The sequence below is a fragment of the Physeter macrocephalus genome, chromosome 1 (assembly GCF_002837175.3).
Source record: "Physeter macrocephalus isolate SW-GA chromosome 1, ASM283717v5, whole genome shotgun sequence".
Taxonomy (NCBI): Eukaryota; Metazoa; Chordata; class Mammalia; order Artiodactyla; family Physeteridae; genus Physeter; species Physeter macrocephalus.
The window spans coordinates 27,646,607-27,665,797 of record NC_041214.2 but is presented as its reverse complement, the minus strand read 5'-3'; the positions used below and the strand labels follow the sequence as shown (position 1 = coordinate 27,665,797).

At 45.5% G+C, this 19,191-nt stretch overlaps 1 protein-coding gene across 2 annotated transcripts in view; it reads left to right on the top strand.

The window, feature by feature from the left end:
• The window catches only part of CLSTN2 (calsyntenin 2), a 675,719-nt gene that overhangs the window by 631,329 nt on the left and 25,199 nt on the right, over positions 1–19,191 (top strand). For both annotated transcript variants that reach the window (XM_028489282.2, XM_055086617.1), the window contains one exon: positions 7,484–7,646. In XM_028489282.2, coding sequence (XP_028345083.1) covers positions 7,484–7,646 — 163 coding nt within the window. The remainder of the gene's footprint in view (positions 1–7,483; positions 7,647–19,191) is intronic.

Genomic DNA, 19,191 nt, shown 5'->3' with positions numbered 1-19,191 from the left:
TGCCCCTAGGTTCTTCATGACCATTTTTTTTTTTTTTTAGATTCCATATATATGTGTTAGCATACGGTATTTGTTTTTCTCTTTCTGACTTACTTCACTCTGTATGACAGACTCTAGGTCCATCCACCTCACTACAAATAACTCAATTTCCTTTCTTTTTATGGCTGAGTAATATTCCATTGTATATATGTGCCACATCTTCTTTATCCATTCATCTGTCGATTGCTTTTTGACAGGAGGCCCAGCGGGTGCTTTCTGAGCTGTCCTAAACACTTACTGCTGAAAACCCACTGAACTTCTCCCTGCCAGCTCAGAAGTGCAGGCAACCTCCTGGGGAAATCTTAAATAGATCTGCAAATAAGAGGGGCATCTTTGCTTTGGCATGTGGTTGATCTTGGCACTAACCAGGACCTCATCTTTCTAATGTTCCAAAACAGTGGCCTGAGGCCAGATGGCCTTGCAGGTCCTCAGTGAGAACCCAGTTTGCATGGTTTCTGCCCTCCTGGTTCAATAGCTCTCCATTTCAGGAGCTCTCCAGTTCCATTCTGACCTACCCTGCAGGAGCTTATGTAGCTTATGTGTCCACTGTCATCTGAATCTATCACTTGATAAGGCTGTTGCAATAAAGAAAAGCTTTCTAGAACACAAGGCACTGAAATAACACACTCCTTAGCGTGGCGTACAAATTTCTCAGGATCCCAGCCCCAATGCTCTCTACTAGCCTCACCGCTGGCCTCACACATCTGACAGGATGCTGGTTGGAATGTATCCTTCTATCATGCGTAGAATTCATCTCTCTTAATTGCTTTATCAACTTTTTCATTTCGCTCTAATCTCATCTCTCTTCCAATTCACTAACTCTTTTGTCAGCTTTCTCGATTTTTTTGTTTGTTTGTTTCAACAACTATGTCTTTTATTTCTGGCATTTCTCTTTGGTTCTTTTTCAAACCTGCCTTCCCCTAACCCCTTTCCAATTGCTCCACTTTCTCTGGTTCCTGGAACGTGAGTTTTGATGCTTTTTCTCACACACGCAAAGGATTGTTCCCTCTTTGTTTTATCAGTGTTTACTCTGAGCTCATCTCCGGCAGGAACTGTCCTGCTCATGCCCTAGGTTGTGGGCACATGTCTGTCCAGAGGTGTTGAGTCTGTCTTTGATAAAGGCCTAAAGACTTCAAGGATGCATTTTTTTTAAAAATATCTATATTTATTTATTTTTATTTTTGGCTGCATCGGGTCTTAGTTGCGGCATGCAGGATCTTTCGTTGTGGCTCGAGGGTTCTTTGTCGTGGCACATGGGCTTCTCTATAGTTGTGGCGCGCAGGCTCCAGAGCACGTGGTCTCAATAGGTACGGTGCGCAGGCTTAGTTGCTCCATGGCATGTGGGATCCTAATTCCCTGACCAGGGATCCAACCCGCATCCCTTGCATCGGAAGGCGGATTCTTAACCCATGGACACCAGGGAACTCCCAAGGATGCATTTTTATAGTGTCTGAGTTCTGGATTTCCACACCATGTGGGCTGTTTACACTTGGAGCCAATGCGCATGCTTAGAGCAGGCTTGGGGGTGTAGCATCTCAGAGGAGACACGTGTCAGAGAGGTTGGCTGGCTTCCTCCCAGCATCCTTACGTTGATGTGAGTGGTTGTCCCAAGACCCAGGCTTCAGACAGTCCCAGGCTTTATGCTGCCAACTCGAGTTTTCTTTGCACAGGGGACCTGAGGCATTCCTCATTCTCGTGGGCTTCGAAACCATGGCTGATAGCCTGAGCCTTTCTCTCTTATTTTTGTTTTGTTATTGTTATTGTTATAGTTTGTGCAGCATCTCAATGTATTTGGAAAAGGAAACGAGTTTCCATGTTTGTTCAGGTTGAAAATATGCTCTAAGCATTGGGGGTGCTTTATTTTAGCTCATTTCACACAGTAACCCTACGATGTAGATACTATTATTATCCTCAGTGTACAGATGGAGTTGAGGATTAGGAAGCTTTACGTATTTTCCCAAAGTCCAGAACATGATTCCCCAGAAATTCCTAAAGCAGATGTGACACCCAACCCGTGACCCCCAGGCGTGACCTGCGTGGACTCCCCACCCCCTCCTTGGCTGCCCTGCTCACCACACTCTGTGGCTGCCTTCAGCCCCAGGGCAGCCCCTCACTCTGTCTGCCCCCACTCACACCAAAGCTTTCCCACCCTTCCCCTGCTACATCTGGTCCTCTCCCCCTGCTGAAATGCTTTCCATCTTGCGACAGCCTGTCCCACACACACTTTCTCAGCCTTTCCCCTCTCTAGCACGTATTATAAGTTCTGAGTAGGAGTGAGGGTGAAGAGGTGAGGGTGGACAAGAGAAGCATCATCGGAACTTGGCAGTAACTTCGCTGGAGGGAGGGGCCGAGGGGGAGGAAGTTGAAGGCAACGCCCAGTGTCCCGGCTTGGATGGCAGATCGGATGAAGGAGCATTTGCTGAGGCAGGGAACACAGAACAGGGAGCAGGCAGGGCTGGAGCACGGGGCTGTAGAGCTCAGTTTTGGACATGGTGAGTTTGAAGTGCCTGTGGAACATCTAGTGGACCATTCAGGGGCAATCTGACATGTGAGTCCATCGCTCAGAAGATAAGTATCTGCTCAAGATCCTGATTTGGCAGTCTGCATGCAAAGCTGAGCCAGTGGTTGTGTATGGAATGGAAAGAAAAGAGGCCAAGCGGGGAAGCCCATGGGGTTGTGGCTCACTTAACATCCAGTAGAAACGCCTTGAGATTAGAAACCATGTCATTTCTTTCCCTGTATTTTCTAATAATTTTCTGCCTAAGACAGAACTGGTCCTCCTGCTTTACAGGGTTGCAGTGAGGATTAAATAGTACCAGGAAGAGGAAACGCTGCTTTGACATTGAGAAGCGTGTTCCAAGATTGATTGTTGCTATGACGACCATCCTCCTCCAGCCCCCAAACGCCCATAAGTCCTGCTGCCTATAGAAGAAAAGCTGTTCAGGTCCTCGGGCCTCAGTTCCAAGCTATCCTTGCAGCCTCATCTCCCACTCCTCACCTTTGCCCAAACCAACGTGACCCCTCTAAGCTCTGTGTCTGTGCTCCTTCCCTCCTCCCAGTGCAAGCAGACGCCCGCCCCCTCCGCTGCATCACCCTGGTGACTTGCACAAATCTGTGGACATGAGTCACAACTGTTACAAGCTTTTCTGTCAATTCTGTGTCTGAACTGGAAGCTCCATGAGGGCAGGTGCCTTCTTTTCTTCAAAAAGCAGGATATGCAGTTAGTAAATGTCTATAGGAGTGAGTGAATGAGTGAATCTCCATTTGCCCCAAACCTAGTAGCTTCTTTGCCAATTGAAAGGACAGATGAATGAGAGAATAAAAGGTTTCTGCTCCATTTTCCTGGAATGTTTCCTTGCCATCTATTCCTAATGAAATCTTAACAGTTTTAGCCACCTTAAATGCCACCTTCTCCCAACCAGAAGTCTGGATCTCACAGTGCTTTGCACCTTGTCTGTAAGACTTATCTCAATTCTGATTGCATATGAGTCTTCTGTGTATTTGATACCTAACCACGACCACCATGCCCTGCCCCAGATTGAAAATCTTGCAGGCAAAGCATGTATCTGATAAGTGCTGCATCCCAAGCAGCCTTTAGTACCTTCCCTCGCACATTGGTTCATAGGTAAATGTATCTCACATTGAATAACTGCATTCAAAAATACCTGACTTCCTAGGAAAACCAACTCAGAACTTCCAGTGTGGCCCTTTCAAGGACATTTGGACCAACTTGTGGGCAGCCTGATCTCCTCCCCTCTCATGGGAGGCTTCCCCAGTCTCCATCTCAACCCTGGAGTACCAGCCTGCTCCCAACTCAGACCTCCTTGGCATTGTCCCTGCCATCCACACTTTTGGGCAGATATCCAGCATCTGTCCCTGGGCCTCGGTCTCTGATTCACTCCCCAGCTAAACAGCAGCTGCCACCAGCCACCCTGGGAACACATCTGCAGGTTTCCTGAGGGCAAAGTGTCTTTGGTCCAGCTGAGGGCTTGGGCATTGTCTCTGGGGATGGCATTGGACATGCCTGTTGCCAGCTGGGTTCCCCAGGGATTCATGCACAATCAGGAATGAAAGTTCCTCTCTCCCCCCAGGAAAGGTCACTTTACCTAGTTTCCTCCTTTCACGGTGGAGCCATTGCCTCGACACAGTTATTTTTGCGGCCTCCTGGCCTGATCATTTTTCAGTTACAGTTTGCCCCTGCAGAGGGTTAATGAGGGTCTCTTTCTCATCATAGATCCACATTTATGAAACCCTAATTAGGCGTTTCCTTTAGCTGCCTTCATAGATTACTTGGTGCAGGAAGTCTGCAGGAGTAAGCCTAGTCTGACTGATAGCCTCTGTTTGGACGCCGAGTTAGGAGCTCACTGGGGAAGCTCCCAATCTTTACTACCTCGAGGTCAGTTCAGGCTGCTCCCCACTCCCAGAAGGCCCTACCTTCTGACCTTGGAAAATAGAAATCTTGCCATCTTTTGTGACCCATATTAAAATAAGATAAAACGTATCCCCCTTCCAAATTGCCAGGATTTTCTATTTTTTTAAATACTCAGTGTGGTAAAGGTACAATGCACGAGCAGTCTCACACTGTGTGGCAGGTGTATAAGTAAGCACAAACTATTGCAGGAAAAAATTGGATGATGTATGTCAAGAGCCTTCAAAAATACCTCCAACGTTTGATCCAGTAATTCCATTCCAGGAATCTCTTCCAAGGATATAATCAGAAATGCAGACAAGTATTTATGCAAAAAGAAATTCATTGTGGTATCATTTATAATTGCTGGTACACAATGAATACCTGAGAATAAGGGAATAATGAAGTATAAAATATAGTATAGTATAATGTAGTGTATCCATATTATACAGCCATCTAAAATGAAGGTAGTAAAGGCATTTTAATGCTGATGTTAAGTGAGATAAGCAAACTTTCAAGTTGTATGTACAGTGTGTTCCAAATAGGCCTTTCCCAACTCTTGTTTCATGGGATGCTTATAGGAATGCTATAAATAGAAAAGTTCCGTTTTCCCAAAAGGTTGAAAAATTGTTACAGGTTTATACTTTGAGGCTGCTGGGAACCTTGGATAGGCTAATGACACGGGAAATGAAAAACCAAAAACCAAAACCAAGGCTTCACTGTTTTTTTAGGTGGGACATCACTGTTTCTAGGTGGGACATCACAAGAGCCGCTATTCATGGAGCACATTTCAGAAAAGCTGGGGGATGTGGGGATGCCTAGGAGAAGATTGTAACGTTGACAGGGATTGCTACTCCTGTTAAGCTACAGACTTATTTTGCTTCCTCCTTGGAATTTTTTTGTATTGTCCTACAAAAATGCTATAAGTGTTGTGAAAGAAAGCGGGCCAGAGGACCAGCCTCCATCCAGCTTCAGCAGATGCGGAGTGATGTAGAGTCAGCCAGTGCATGGATCCAACATGGCAGCCAGGCCCGAGAGGGAGGCCACTGGAAGAGTGGTGATGGTGCCCTGGGCAGGGGAGCCCCCCAGTGCTGCCTGATTGGCTCTCGTGTTCTGCCTATATTTCAGAAGGCATGAGGCGTGGACAGGGTCACGGCACTGCCATCTGTCCGCTCTCCACCCTGGGACTGGTCAGAGGTTTCCTGATGCCTCAGAGACCATCCCCACGATGTTCTGACTGGCCCTCCGTGATTGCAAACCCCAAGTCCAGCGTGCATTGGGTCTCCTTGGATTAGATGCTTCCTCATTCAGAACTCGCCTTAGTTCCCCACTCTTTCATCACCCTTAGACTGTGTTTTCAGATCTTTTGTGCCACACCTACACCCCTAGGTCAGCCTCACCTGGGTCAGAGACCCACCCTAAGATCCCTGCACCCAGCCCAGTGTCCGGTCTCAGGCATCAAGCAGGAGGTGGGTGTAAATAGAGTTAGGACCTCTAGTGAGATGTATCAGGTACTGAGCTGTACACTCAGTGAAGTGTAACAGGATTTTGGAGACATCTGCCTGGACCCCTCCTGCTTACCTTCCAAGGGCCCCTAAAATATTCATCAGGCTTTATCAGGTTAATGGATTTCAAAAGGAGCAATTTTCTGAGACATGAGACAGAACCGTATAAAAAGAACATTAAGGGGAAAAAAATCTTATTCCAGAATGAAAGGGAAAAGATCATTTAGCATCCCTTTTCATGTTATCTATTCATGAGAAACAGCACATTTAATCCAGAGCGGGGTGTAGGAAGGACTCTGATGTCCTCACTTGGGGTCACCTTCATGCAGAACTCATCTGTCTCCGTTGCCACAGACGGCAGGGGCAACGGAGACGAGATGACGCAGATGAGAGACACTTCCGGGGTGGACTCCACAGGGTACAGAGGGATTTGAGGGAGAGGGAGTGGGGAGGAGAGACAACCTAATGCGACTTCCAAGACACTTGCTTAGGGGACCGGAGGGAGGGGGCTCCCGTCCCCAGCCTCGTCGCCTTTTATGCTTCCTATCTCTCTTCCCAAGACGTGCCATATTGGTTTCTATGTTGGATCATGCTGTGGGAGTTGAGTACCTTGAGGTCAGGAATTGTGACTTTATCCTGGCCCCCAATGTCTCTACCCACCCATTAAGGTTAGATTTTCATTCCCAGGACTAAGGCCAGAAATCATAGGTGCCAAAGTTGTGAGGGAACATGAGTGCGAGAGTGCTGTGCGCTGAGTCCAGCCAGGAGGACCCACTTGTTGTTCTTCTCTAGCTCCCCAGGGACTCTAAGGAAGGATAAAACTGAGTGCTCTTGGGAAGACTGTCTGTCTCAGAATTTATTTTGCTTGGGTTGAAGGGAGGGTGAGCCTACAACAGCTCCTCAGACAAGCCTTAATCTAGAGACAAAGGAATTGGGGGGGGTTCCTATTCTTCTGAAACTCATTCTTCTTCCTCTTCCCATGGTCATTACTTTCTCCTTGATCCTTCCTAACTCCTAATTTTTTCCTCTCCTATTTTCTTCTTTCTCTTTCCCTTCCTCTGCCCCTTCTCTATCTTCTTCTTCATTTCTACTTCCAATCTAGCATCTTTCTTTGTATAGCTCCATCCATCCCGGAGCTTAGAAAAACAATTTTAATTTTACTCTTTCTCTATTGAAGAACTAAGAAAAATTTCATACAGAGCAAATTTCAGCGGACACCTCCACCTGTCCACCAAGAACTTGCCAGCCTAGAGAGCTGGTAATTATGTGACCAAGATAATCTGCCAATAGCCAAATGTTTGCCTGACGATTAGCTTCTCAGGTGTTCCTCTACTCCATGGTTTGCCCCATCACGTTTGATTTGAGTTTCTATAACCTCAGTGCATATCAACCATTATGTTCATTGAGTTCTTTGCAATAAACATTGTTGATCTAAAGGTCTCTTCTCCCTCTTTCATAATTAGAATAACAGTCTGTTTGATGTTTCATTGCATATTCAATTTTAAGTGTTGCTTCTCTTTCTTTCCACTAGATTTGTGACAAAGAATGGCATTACTATGTCATCAATGTGGAGTTTCCTGTGGTTACCTTATACATGGATGGAGCAACGTATGAACCATACCTGGTGACCAACGATTGGCCCATTCATCCATCTCACATAGCCATGCAACTTACGGTCGGCGCTTGTTGGCAAGGTAACCCTAAGTCCAGACCTTCTTCCTGGCCCATCTGTGTACAGTCCATGAAAGGTACTGACAGAGAAAAGGGCAAAGCAAGTGGTATGAGAATTAGCCAGGAAAATTTTCTATCCCTTACTAATAAAACAGGACTTATAAAAATAAGGATGAATCCAGGCACTAGGTTTGTATAATAATAAAGGACTTGGCTTGAGACCAGATTTTGATTTTAGATAAACATGAGCAATTTCAGGTTGCCTCTGAGTTGCTAATGCCTTTTATTGTTCTGGAACCTTATCCGGTTTCAAACTGGGGCTGTGTAGGAAGAAGGCTGAATGTGGAATCTTATAACAAAATTGCCAGTTGGCTCTGTCGATTGCTACACAGGTCAGGAGCCAAGGATCTCTCTTTATTGCCAAATTGTCCCAGACCCCAACCCTCTATTCCGGGAATTCACAAGTATGTGGGACGGAGGGAGCGGGTGGATTGTCCATAGGTTCAAGGCCATGAGAGGCCACCCTCAAGTTCTGCTAAGCTCTGAGCCCCTTCCCTGCTCCCCAGGGACGGAGGCTCCTTGTTGCCTTCTCGCTTGAAGGTCTCTGCTCCCTCCTCATTTCCTCTGCTGCTGCCTCTCCTCCAGTCCCTGCACCCAGGCTAATCTCCTCTTGGGAAGCAGGAAAACCAGCACTCTGAGCATGCAGGTAGTCTTTCTATTCCCCACTCAGATTTGCTGCCATCTTTGTTTTTGCTCCCTTAGCAGCCGGGGTGTTTTGAAGTACCAATGGGAGAGCAGAGGCGAAGTAAAATGCTCCCCAAATAGGCAGATTAGCACTTTGAGATGACTCGAACTCGTGTTGATAGATTCTTTGAAAGTTACTAAGATCTGTGACCTTGACCATTCGCCATGGGGGCTTCGGGGAAAGGTGGGTTATGGTATAAGAGTAAGTCTTCAGAGGGCTGGCTCCCTCTAGGGGAGACATAGGCCCCTCTGCACTGGGACTAAGAGTGAGTTCTGGGCAGCCCCATCCATGCAAGAGAAGATGACAAGAAGGGCAAATGGTGCAGCCCTGGGAGCACTAGAGACACAAAATCCGGGAAGGAAACAAAGCAGGAATGAGGCAACAGAAGACAGTATTTTTTTCTAATTGAAGTATAGTTGATTTACAACGTTGGGTTAGTTTCAGGTGTACAGCAAAGTGATTCAGAGATATATATGTGTATATGTGTGTGTGTGTGTGTGTGTGTATTCTTTTTCAGATTCTTTTCCCTTATAGGTTATTACAAACTATTGAGTATAGTTTCCTGTGCTATACAGTAGGTCCTTGTTGTTTATCTATTTTATATATAGTAGTGTGTATATGTTAATCCCAACCTCCTAATTTATTCCACCCCCCACTTTCCCCTTTGGTAACCATAAGTCTGTTTTCTATGTCTGTGAGTCTATTTCTGTTTTGTATATAAGTTTATTTGTATCTTTTCTTTTTAGATTCCACGTATAAACGAATCATATGATATTTGTCTTTCTTTGTCTGGCTTACTTCACTTAGTGTGATCATCTCTAGGTGCATCCATGTTGCTGCAAATGGCATTACTTCATTCTTTTTTATGCCTGAGTGAGAGAGTGTGTTTCTGAGCCGAAGTCACCTACTTGAAGTCTGACGTACATCACATGATAGTAGAAAGCTTCTCAAACATTTCAGTAGAACGTGATAAGAGCTTCCTCAGTATTGCAGAATTCCCCAGGATAACAGGAAAGGAAGACTGTGTCATCTGGCAAGAGTCCATGAAACTAATTAGCATAGCAAGGCACTGACTGATTTAGACGTTGCACAGGAATCATTAGTCACTAAACACAGCTGTGCTAGAGCGATGGCCCTCCTGTGTGGCTCAGTGCCGCAGCTGGACACCACCAGTCAGCCCGTGGATATTTTGGAACATAGCTTGGATGCTACCCATAAGATAAGGGGGCCCCAGTCATGTCCTCACCATGAACCTTACCACTGCTCTTCCCTAGAGGCCCTCAAGGACCACATCTGGATCCCTGTCACCCCAGCCTGCAATGGAAACCTGCCCCAAACTCTAACAAGGCCAGTTGAAACCACTTTTTCCCAGTTACATGCCAACTGGGTAGACCAGCCCCACCAAAATAAAGTGATTTTATAAAGAATTAAGATGATCTCTTTGGATCAGTTAGAATAGGCTAAGTTGTGCTGCAGTGACAATCAAGCCCCAGTTCTCAGTTACTTAAAATGATTCTCACTTCATATTCACTGCAGAAGAATGGGGGCTCCTCTCTGCTTTTGCCAAGCAGACAGAGCAGCCACACTGCTGCACGCTGAGGAAGAAGAAAAAGAAAGCCTGATGGATGGTGCACAAGCCCTTAAAGCTTCTGCCTACAAGGGACACCAATCATTTTTACTCGCACTTTATTGGCCAAAGCAAGTCATATGGCCACACCTAACTCCAACAAAGCCTGGAAGTGAAATCTACAATATGTCTGGAAGAAAAACTGGAAATATTGTATGAACGACACTGATGAACACTATGGTCTGTCCACTTAGTCAGCGATATTCGTTTGACTGCCCTTCCCACATTAAAAATACAGCCAACCTTCTCTAAATGAGACAACCTCTAAGTTCCACCTGTTACTGGCTCCAAGCTCAATGTACACGTTCTCTGAGTGATTCCTGATGATCTTTTCATTGGGTTGAGATGCACAGGAGGCTCTATATCTGGCCCAGATGTGGCTCCACTCGATCTGGAGACCTATACACTAACAAGAAGAAGTATTTGCTACCACCACAGCCATCACCCCCTCCCTACGTGCACACGCACACAAACACGCGCACACACACACACACACACACACACACACACACACTATACAACAGTGCAATGAAGCAGAATAACCAAAAAACATTTCCACTATGTAAGAGGAATAGTTAGAGAAGCACAGCAGTCTTTGGTCCAGAGCAATTCTGAAATCCCTCTGGGCAGATGCTGTAAGGGCCCCTGCCCTAGGGTGGGACATGTTCTTTGCGATCCTTGACTCCATTCTCTGGGAATTGATTCCTTCCTCAGTATCCACCTAGGCCACATCTGAAGACGACATTGTCACTCCACAAACAGAAGCTCTAATATTATACCTGATGACAATTTATTTAAAAGCTATACCACAAAAATGCTTTTCAAACCAAAGTATACATTCATTTTAAAAGAATGTGGGAGAGAGACTTCCCTGGTGTCAAAGTAGTTAAGAATCCACCTGCCAAAACAGGGGACACGGTTTCGAGCCCTAGTCCAGGAAGATCCCACATGCCGCGGAGCAACTAAGCCTGTGCACCACAACTACTGAGCCTGGGCTCTAGAGCCTGTGTGCCACAACTACTGAGCCCATGTGCCACAACTACTGAAGCCCACGTGCCTAGAGCCTGGGCTCCACAACAAGAGAAGCCACCGCGATGAGAAGCCCGCACACCACAACGAAGAGTAGCCCTCGCTCGCCGCAACTAGAGAAAGCCCGTGTGCAGCAATGAAGACCCAGTGCAGACAAAATAAATAAATAAATAAATAAAGATTTTTTTTAAAATGCTTTAAAAGAGTGTGGGAGAAAGAACAGTTACTAGGGTGTTTGAGTATTTCTGTCCTCTTCCCAGATAGATGCTAGGACCACTCTTCCTGGGAGTAAAGTGTGGCCATGTGACTTGCTTTGGCCAATTAAAGGTGAGTGGAAGTGCCTTATGTCATTTCCTGGAGGAAACTTTAAGAGCCACTGTTGCAAGGAGGCCCTTTATGTACATGGATGTTTACAGTCCTCTGAGAAAGCACTAGTAAGTCCCCACTTCTGGATAAAGAAACTGAGGGTCTGAGAGGTGAGGTAGCTTACCCAAGGTCACCCCGTCAGATTTGCCCAACCTCAACTCTTCAAAGCCTGTTCTCCTTCCACTGTGGCTTGCTGCCACTGTTGCTGATTGGTCATCTTGTTGATGTGATTATGTGTTTGGGAAAATGCAGGAACTGATGTGTATTGATACAAATGCTGTAAACCCTTTACTTTCTGAGATATCTGACAACTCTGGAATCAAAACGCCACAGAAACTCTGTATTCTCTTTGCTAATCTCTTGCTGTATACTCCTTCAACTGACCCTCTACAGAATAAGAAAAAAGAGTTTAGGCTTAGGAGTCATAAAAAATTTGAGTTTGAGTCAAATTCCAGCCCTGCCACTTACTAGCTGTGTGGGCCCAGCAGAATTCCTAACTTCCTTGAACTCCTACTTTCTCATCTATTTTTTTTTAATCTAGAGTAATACCTACTCTTTATTACAAGGATTAGGTGATGGGTCCATGGAGTGTGCTTGGCATGTTTCAGTTGAATGAATGTGTAAATTTGAAAACATCTGCCGGTCGCCTCCTCCACCTCCTTCTCTGCTCCTTGCACCTAAACCCAATATGGCAGATTGTCTGCAAGACCTTGGTACACTCTGGCCTCTTGTGATGCCATCTTCCACGTGGCTCCCTGCATGCACTGACCTTCTCCCCTTCCCCAGGATTAACGCTCACACTCAGACCCTGCCCTCCCAGGTCCATCTATAGGTGAGAAAAAAGGTTACTGAGGCTGGAGAAGAGTGAGTCAGAAGACAAGTGCTGGAAGATGGGGCTGATGGTATAGGAGAGAACCTGATCATCCAGGCTTCTGGGCATGGAGAAGATCTGAGTATCTTCTCTGAGGGGAATGATAATCTGTTGGTGAGTTTTCAGCATAGGAGAAAAATCCTTTAAAATCTTTAAAATTGGGCTTTATTGGATGAGAAAGAGTTCACTAGGAAGATAAAGACGGCAACAGCATACAGCATGGCAGAGAAGCTTGACGTCAGCATGCCCAGGGTGCCCTATCACTGGAACATGCATGGACCGGAATGAGTTGAGAGGAGGCTGAGATAAGGAGTTGAGACCAGACCACAGGACGCCATCTTGCCTTGTGAGGAGCTTGGATTCTCTTTTTGTCTTGGAAGGAGACATCAAAAGGTCTTTCAATGGGACATGGCACTGTGAAATTGATGGCCTGTAATGCAGCCTTTATCTCGGCATGTTTCTAAACCTTCCGAAGTCCACTCATACACACGCTATAAGCCCGCTGTGTGAATGCACCCCTTTGGGCCTGTAATCGTGGGGAGTTTTTCAAGTACTTTTGAGGTTGGCAAGGGAACTGGTTCCCATTTGTGAAATTTCCAATCGGGGTTTAACAATGAGGATAGAAAATAACGTGCTAGCAGCTGCTTGCTCCTGGGAACTGGCTCCAGCACTGAGGCTGGGCAGTGTTCTGCAGCCCCAATTAGCCTACTGTGTCCTGTTCGTGAATTGGAAAGCCAAAGTAATTGGTGGAACTTTATTTTCATTGGTATTTTTTCCAGTAATTTTAAAAAAATTGAGACTTCATTTACACTTAAGAAATGTTGCCAGTATGGCCTAGAGCAGGCAGCATATTTTAATTCTTGAGAAGGACTTTTAAAGTCAGGATGGACCTCGCCTTTCAAAAAAGTCTTCCTTCCTCCGCGTGGCTGCTGCATGCCACCTGACCATCACCTCTGTGCTCTGCGTCAGTGTTCTGGGGATGGAATCGGACCCTCTCTCCTGGCCGAGATCAGTCTGTACTGACTCAGAAACGGCTGCCTTTGGACAAATACCAGGTCCCTGTCTCTCTCTGCGTCATGCCATTGGAGAAGATCGTTTAAAAGACTAATCAGTTTGTCCTTTTCCTTAGAGTCCCTACTCATCCACTTTTAACAGCAAAAATTCAAGTTCTACGCATATATGGTAAAAACTGTATAATCATATCTGCTTTGTGCCTGGACCTCTACACTGGGCCCAACCAACCAGGGCCTGTAACTCAGCTGTCATGGGGGTGAATCGGGAAGGCTGCTGATGTGCCAGACCACGGCCTTAGGGAGTCCCCAGGGTTTCAGAGAGATGCCTCAGCAGGTGACACCCCAGGGCACCTCTCCCCCAACACGACAACCCGAGCAGCTCTGTTTTATCCATTTTGTATGATATCAGGGCAAGAGTTCTGTTAATGAAATGGCTGAACATGTTTAAAGAAACATAGTTCTAGACATGCACCCCAGTTAAGTACCACCCTGCCCTCTGCCTGAGACTCACCTGCTCTTGGGGGAGCTCATCACAGACTTCTCTGCTTGTGGCTCTGTCCCCAGAGACCACCTCATCCCTGCCTCTGCTGGGGCATCTCCTCCAGTGCTCTCTGGACCTTGACCTTCCTAGAGTGTCTAGCTTTGCCTGTTCCTGACGGTGGCACCCCTCTGGTCTTGGATGAGGAGGGCTTTCTACCCTAGCTCCTGGTCCGGCTGAGCCCTACCCCCTACTTAACAAATAAAGCAGCGGGAGATAAAGAAGGGGATGGTTCTAAAAATTAGAACCTGTTAAGGGACAGACAGAGAAACCCCACTGTGGCTTTGGGGAGGAATCAAGGCAAAGAATAGGAATGGCCAAAAAAGGAATAAAAAGTCAGAAATAACCCTGAGGGTTGCAGTAATCAATAGCATCTGTTCCTCAGACAAAGAGGAATTAGAGCCACATGTGGACCTGAGATCTGCTGTACATTTTCAGGTCATTTTTTTTTTTTTTTTTTTTTTTGCCAGACACTGAAAGTAGTGCAGAGACTTGGAATACATGCCGTCACTTAATAAGCTTGGTCTAATTTAATACAAATTCTCTTAATAAAGTCTGTGTTGAAATTATTCTGCATCCCTGGGGGTCTCTGCTGCTGGGAGAAAGAGGCACGCGCTAGCACAGTCCGCCTTACATTCAAGTGGCGTTTCCCGAGGGGTTCATGAAGCTCGGTCCCACGGTTTCCTCAAGGAGGCCAAGGTCCAGTTTGGGAAACTGCGTAAACCATCCCCACAGCACCACATTGAAGAGTCACAATGCACATTTGCTTATTCAGAGCTCTCAGAAGCCCGCCCAGAAACCAATCAGTTTGACATTACTTAACCTATGTTTCTCAATCGTATTCCACTATGGAACTCACTCTTTGTGGAATAGTGTTCTTGGAGCACTGTTTGGGGAACATCTCATTGGCGTTATTAATGCAGATCTCCACCCGCCACTAGGGCATGAGTTTGCAGAAAGTAAGTACTATCTGCTCTCACAGATTCTCCTCCCCTTCTCTTTCCTCCTACTTCATGGCCCGGAGAAGGTCAATAATTAATGTTTATTGAATTATACCCCATTTTTGAGTTTGTTTTGACAAAGGCGTATGGTTCATGGTCTGACACACAGGGATGACTAACAGGGTGTCTCTTTGCATTGTCTGTATTAAAAAAATCAAGAAAAGGTGATTCTAGGACCTGGAGTTCATTTGACATGAGGGTATATTGGTTTAAAGACAACACAGATGAAATCAGCTTTAAAATTCAGGCATTCGTGTGTGGAAACACAGTATAACCGAGTTACAATTTTAACGTTGAATCTTATTCTGAAAGTTATATTAATTAGAAAATTTGACAAGGGTCTTAGGGTAAAAACAGTGTCATTTTAACTTCTCTGAGAGGCACACCAGAGTGGGGAGAAAAAAACAAGAGAAGGCCACTGAAGAAAGAGACAGAAAACTCACGTGACATCATCTCATTTCAGAGTCCCTTGGTTCTTGCTGTCACCAGAACTAGTGGCCAATTTTGAGTGTCTGCACTGTGCTCAGCTCTGGCTTGTCTTCTGTTTAACAACCTTATGGTGTGGGTGTGATTATCATCCCCATTTTGCAGATGAGGAAACTAAGTCTGAGAGAACATAAGGACCTTGGGAAAGGTCACCTAGAGCCTGGATTTGCACCCAGGTCTGTGCCACCCAGAGCCCTCACCCTTAATTATGCTGCTGCACCACCTCTGCTTCTAGGGACATGTAAAGTCAGATGGTGTCTCACAGCCAAGTAAGGAAGACCAGAGGATTCTAGAATCTGGGGTCAAACCATTTACCTGGGCATTTTTCCCACAGATCAGACAAAATCAAGCTGAGGCCAAAGATAACCACTGGCCCATGGGGCATTATGGTTTAATGGGAGGGTTGAGTTTGGAATCAGAAGAGAATTCCAGACCCTCACTACTGCTGCTTATCTGCTCTGAGTCTTTGAGGACTGTGTCTTGCCTCTGTGGTCCTGGAGAGTGGAGGGGCCATCCTGGGTGATATATGAGGGCCCTTCTAACTCCATCAGCTTAGGTCTCCAACCCCAGAGTAATGACTTTTGTGGTCATCCCATAAGTGGTATGTTTCACTCACTTAGAACATGCCATGTAAATGTTTTCTGGAAAGGCTGGAGGGAGGGAGACATAAAAACCAAAGGATCGAGAAAGCCTGCTAAGAATGTGTCATGGCCAGCCCTGATGGCAGAGCATCCCTGTCCACAAGTCCCTGCAACTACAGTTCAACCCCCGGGGTTGCGTGGACAGTTTTAAAAGCCACAGCTTATGGGGGTCTATTACACACTTCACTTAGTCTTTGCGTTCTGTGTGTGTCTCCATCACTGAAATGAGGAAATGACAGAAAGCAAGATTTCAGATGGTCTCACCATTTGCATTGCTCAAAATTGATATCCAACCATCCATGAAATTGTGTTCACTGAGGAGTGTCCTCATTGACAAACGATGCACAGAGCAGCCTCCAACTCAAGCAAGAGGGAACGTGGCCCCCACTACTTTCCATGGGTTTCTCAGACTAAATAGCTGTGGGAATAACAGCAGGGAAAGAAAAAAAAAGAAAAGACCAGCAGCACCCACGTACACTTTGCAAGGCGAAGAGACTTAGTACCTTCACACAACACAGATCTTTTACTCAGAGGAAGGTGAACATGACTGATTCTAAAGCTACGTGAACAGCTGATGGGCTCACCTCTCAGTGGAAAGAAAGCTGAGAGGGAATTCATTCCCATGCAAACTCCGACGCAGAATAACACAGGCGACATTAAATCACACTTGCCAAATACTATTATTTTTCAGGACAACTGTGTTTCCCAGCAAACTTGACATAAATCATTGGGAGTTGCTGCTGAAATCATTCAGTGTCTACAGAACCCAGTGTAATTGGACATTCTCCCCCAGCCCTGTGTCAGTCGCAACCTGTCCCCATCTTTCTGAGGCACCCCAGTTATGACATCCTCCAAGAAATGTTGCTTGAACTCTCCCGGCCATATGTATTGTATGGCATGGAGGTCAAAGGCTTGGGAGAAAGCAAGACCTGAGTTTGAATCAGAATTTCACTAACTTCTGCCCGTAGGGCATTAGGCCAGTTACCAAGCTTTGAAAACATCATCTGTAAAAGGAGTTGTATGTTTAGCAGGTAAGAATCTGGATGCACACACAAAAAAGTAGTTTTCCCACATCCGTCTTAGTTTCATTTCAAGCCCCTCTTCTATCTGAGTGGAGGAGATTTAACCTTGGCAAATTTGGAATTCTCGCATTTCCTTAGGGTGCCCGCTGATTTCAGGGGGCTGTATTGTATGAGGCGCTAGGGTGTCAAGGGGCCTCCAGTCATCTTTCCATGCAGGTATCCACAGAAATAGTGCCCATCTCTTTGGTCCTCAGTCATTAATGGTCCTTTAGGGCCATCAGTGCTCTCTGTATTCCCTTGCCTCACTTAGGGGCACAGAAATACCTCTGCTGCTTCTCATGCTTCCTGTGAAACCATCCGTGGTCCATCTGTCCAGATATGCCAGGCTGGCATTCCCTCCCAATATCACACACCCCTTCCAGGGCTCAGCCCAGGTGGTGGGCCTCAGGTGCCCTCACTCTGCATCTCTTTCATTTTATCCCCCCACCCCTTCCTTGCCACCCGCCAGTCTGGGGTATCATTTCCTAGACTGGGGGAAGGCAGATTTTCTTCCTCTATTTTTCCCCAGATGTTGAAGATACCCACATCTTCCCCACCCTCCTAAAGGTTTAGGATTCTGCAAATGAAAATGAGGAAGAGATTCAGCTTCAAGCCCCATCTTCTCTTCCCCGGTCACAACCCTCCCTGCAGCAATGATCACAAGGCAGAGGTGCATTTAAGTGGAGGGTAAGATGGGAGAAATCAGAAGAAGAGAGGCATATTCTTATTTACTTGATGAATATTTCTTCATAATGGCCCAGAAGGCCAGGTTTGATTTTAGAATTCTTTTATTAAAAATTGTGGCTTCAGAAAAAAATAAAGAAGAAGAGAGGCTATGATCTCAAAAGTACCATCCTGCCACTTAAGCATTAAATAAAATAGTATATGAAAGAATTTGCCATGTTTTAGGGACCTAATACTAAATCATGGATGTTATTTTTTTCCCCTTCTGATCTGTTGGACACATTGTCTAAATCACATGTTTGGAAATTAATCATGCACTGCCTTAGAACATCTGCTGTACTGGAAATTTACTCATATTTTTATTTTACTTTTCCAGTGTCTATTCTCCCAACTAAATGTGAGCTCCTAGGGAACACGGTCCCATCTTATAATCAACTGAATCAAACAGAAGGTTAGGCAAACAGAAAACACTTTCAAAATGTTTGTAGATCTAACCTCAGGAATGCAAAATTGTGTTTGCAAATATTTAGAGAAGGTTCTTTGTATTAGAAATCAGGTTATTTTCTTTTCTTAAAATAATTCACGAGCATGTGTATGTCTAAATGTTAGCAGGGGAGCCATGTGGTGTGTGCAGACACACTAGATATTAAATAGAAAGCGATTTTTCAATGTATCCATTATTTTTTTAAAATCCTACATCACAACCACCTCTGAATGCAAATATATTTCCAATTTCTGCTGGCCTCCTATTGCAAAATGCTAATAGAATTGCTTTCCTGGAGCCGCATCATTAATAAATAGAGTGCATCACAGATCTGGGATTCTTGAGTCAAAAATAGGAAATGTGGATATTTTGCTGAACGAAAATACTGTGTGGGAAGATGTCTTGGAATCCAGGAGAGTCACAGAGTGTGGTCTTTAAGGCTGGAGCTGCTGAGTGAGCAGCTGAGGGGGCCTGGATGGCAGACCACAGCGGCTCTCTCCAAGCCACATTCTAGACTGGGCTGCCCAGTACCACTAGGATGCCCAGCTGGTCCTGAGCACAGATGGATGTACTGACTGTCTAGAGCCCACATTTCACCAATTCCTGTTCATGCGCCCTTGATGACTTTCTCCTGTAACCCCAAGTTTCCTCTGTAACTATAGAATAAGTACCTACTGGAGGAATCAGGCTCCCTAATTTCAGACTATACTACAAAGCTACAGTAATCAAGACAGTATGGTACTGGCACAAAAACAGAAATATAGATCAATGGAACAGGATAGAAAGCCCATAGATAAACCCACGCACATATGGCCACCTTATCTTTGACAAAGGAGGCAAGGATATACAATGGAGAAAAGACAGCCTCTTCAATAAGCAGTGCTGGGAAAACTGGACAGCTACATGTAAATGTAAAAGAATGAAATTAGAACACTTCCTAACACCATACACAAAAATAAACTCAAAATGGATTAAAGACCTAAATGTAAAGCCAGACACTATCAAACTCTTAGAGGAAAACA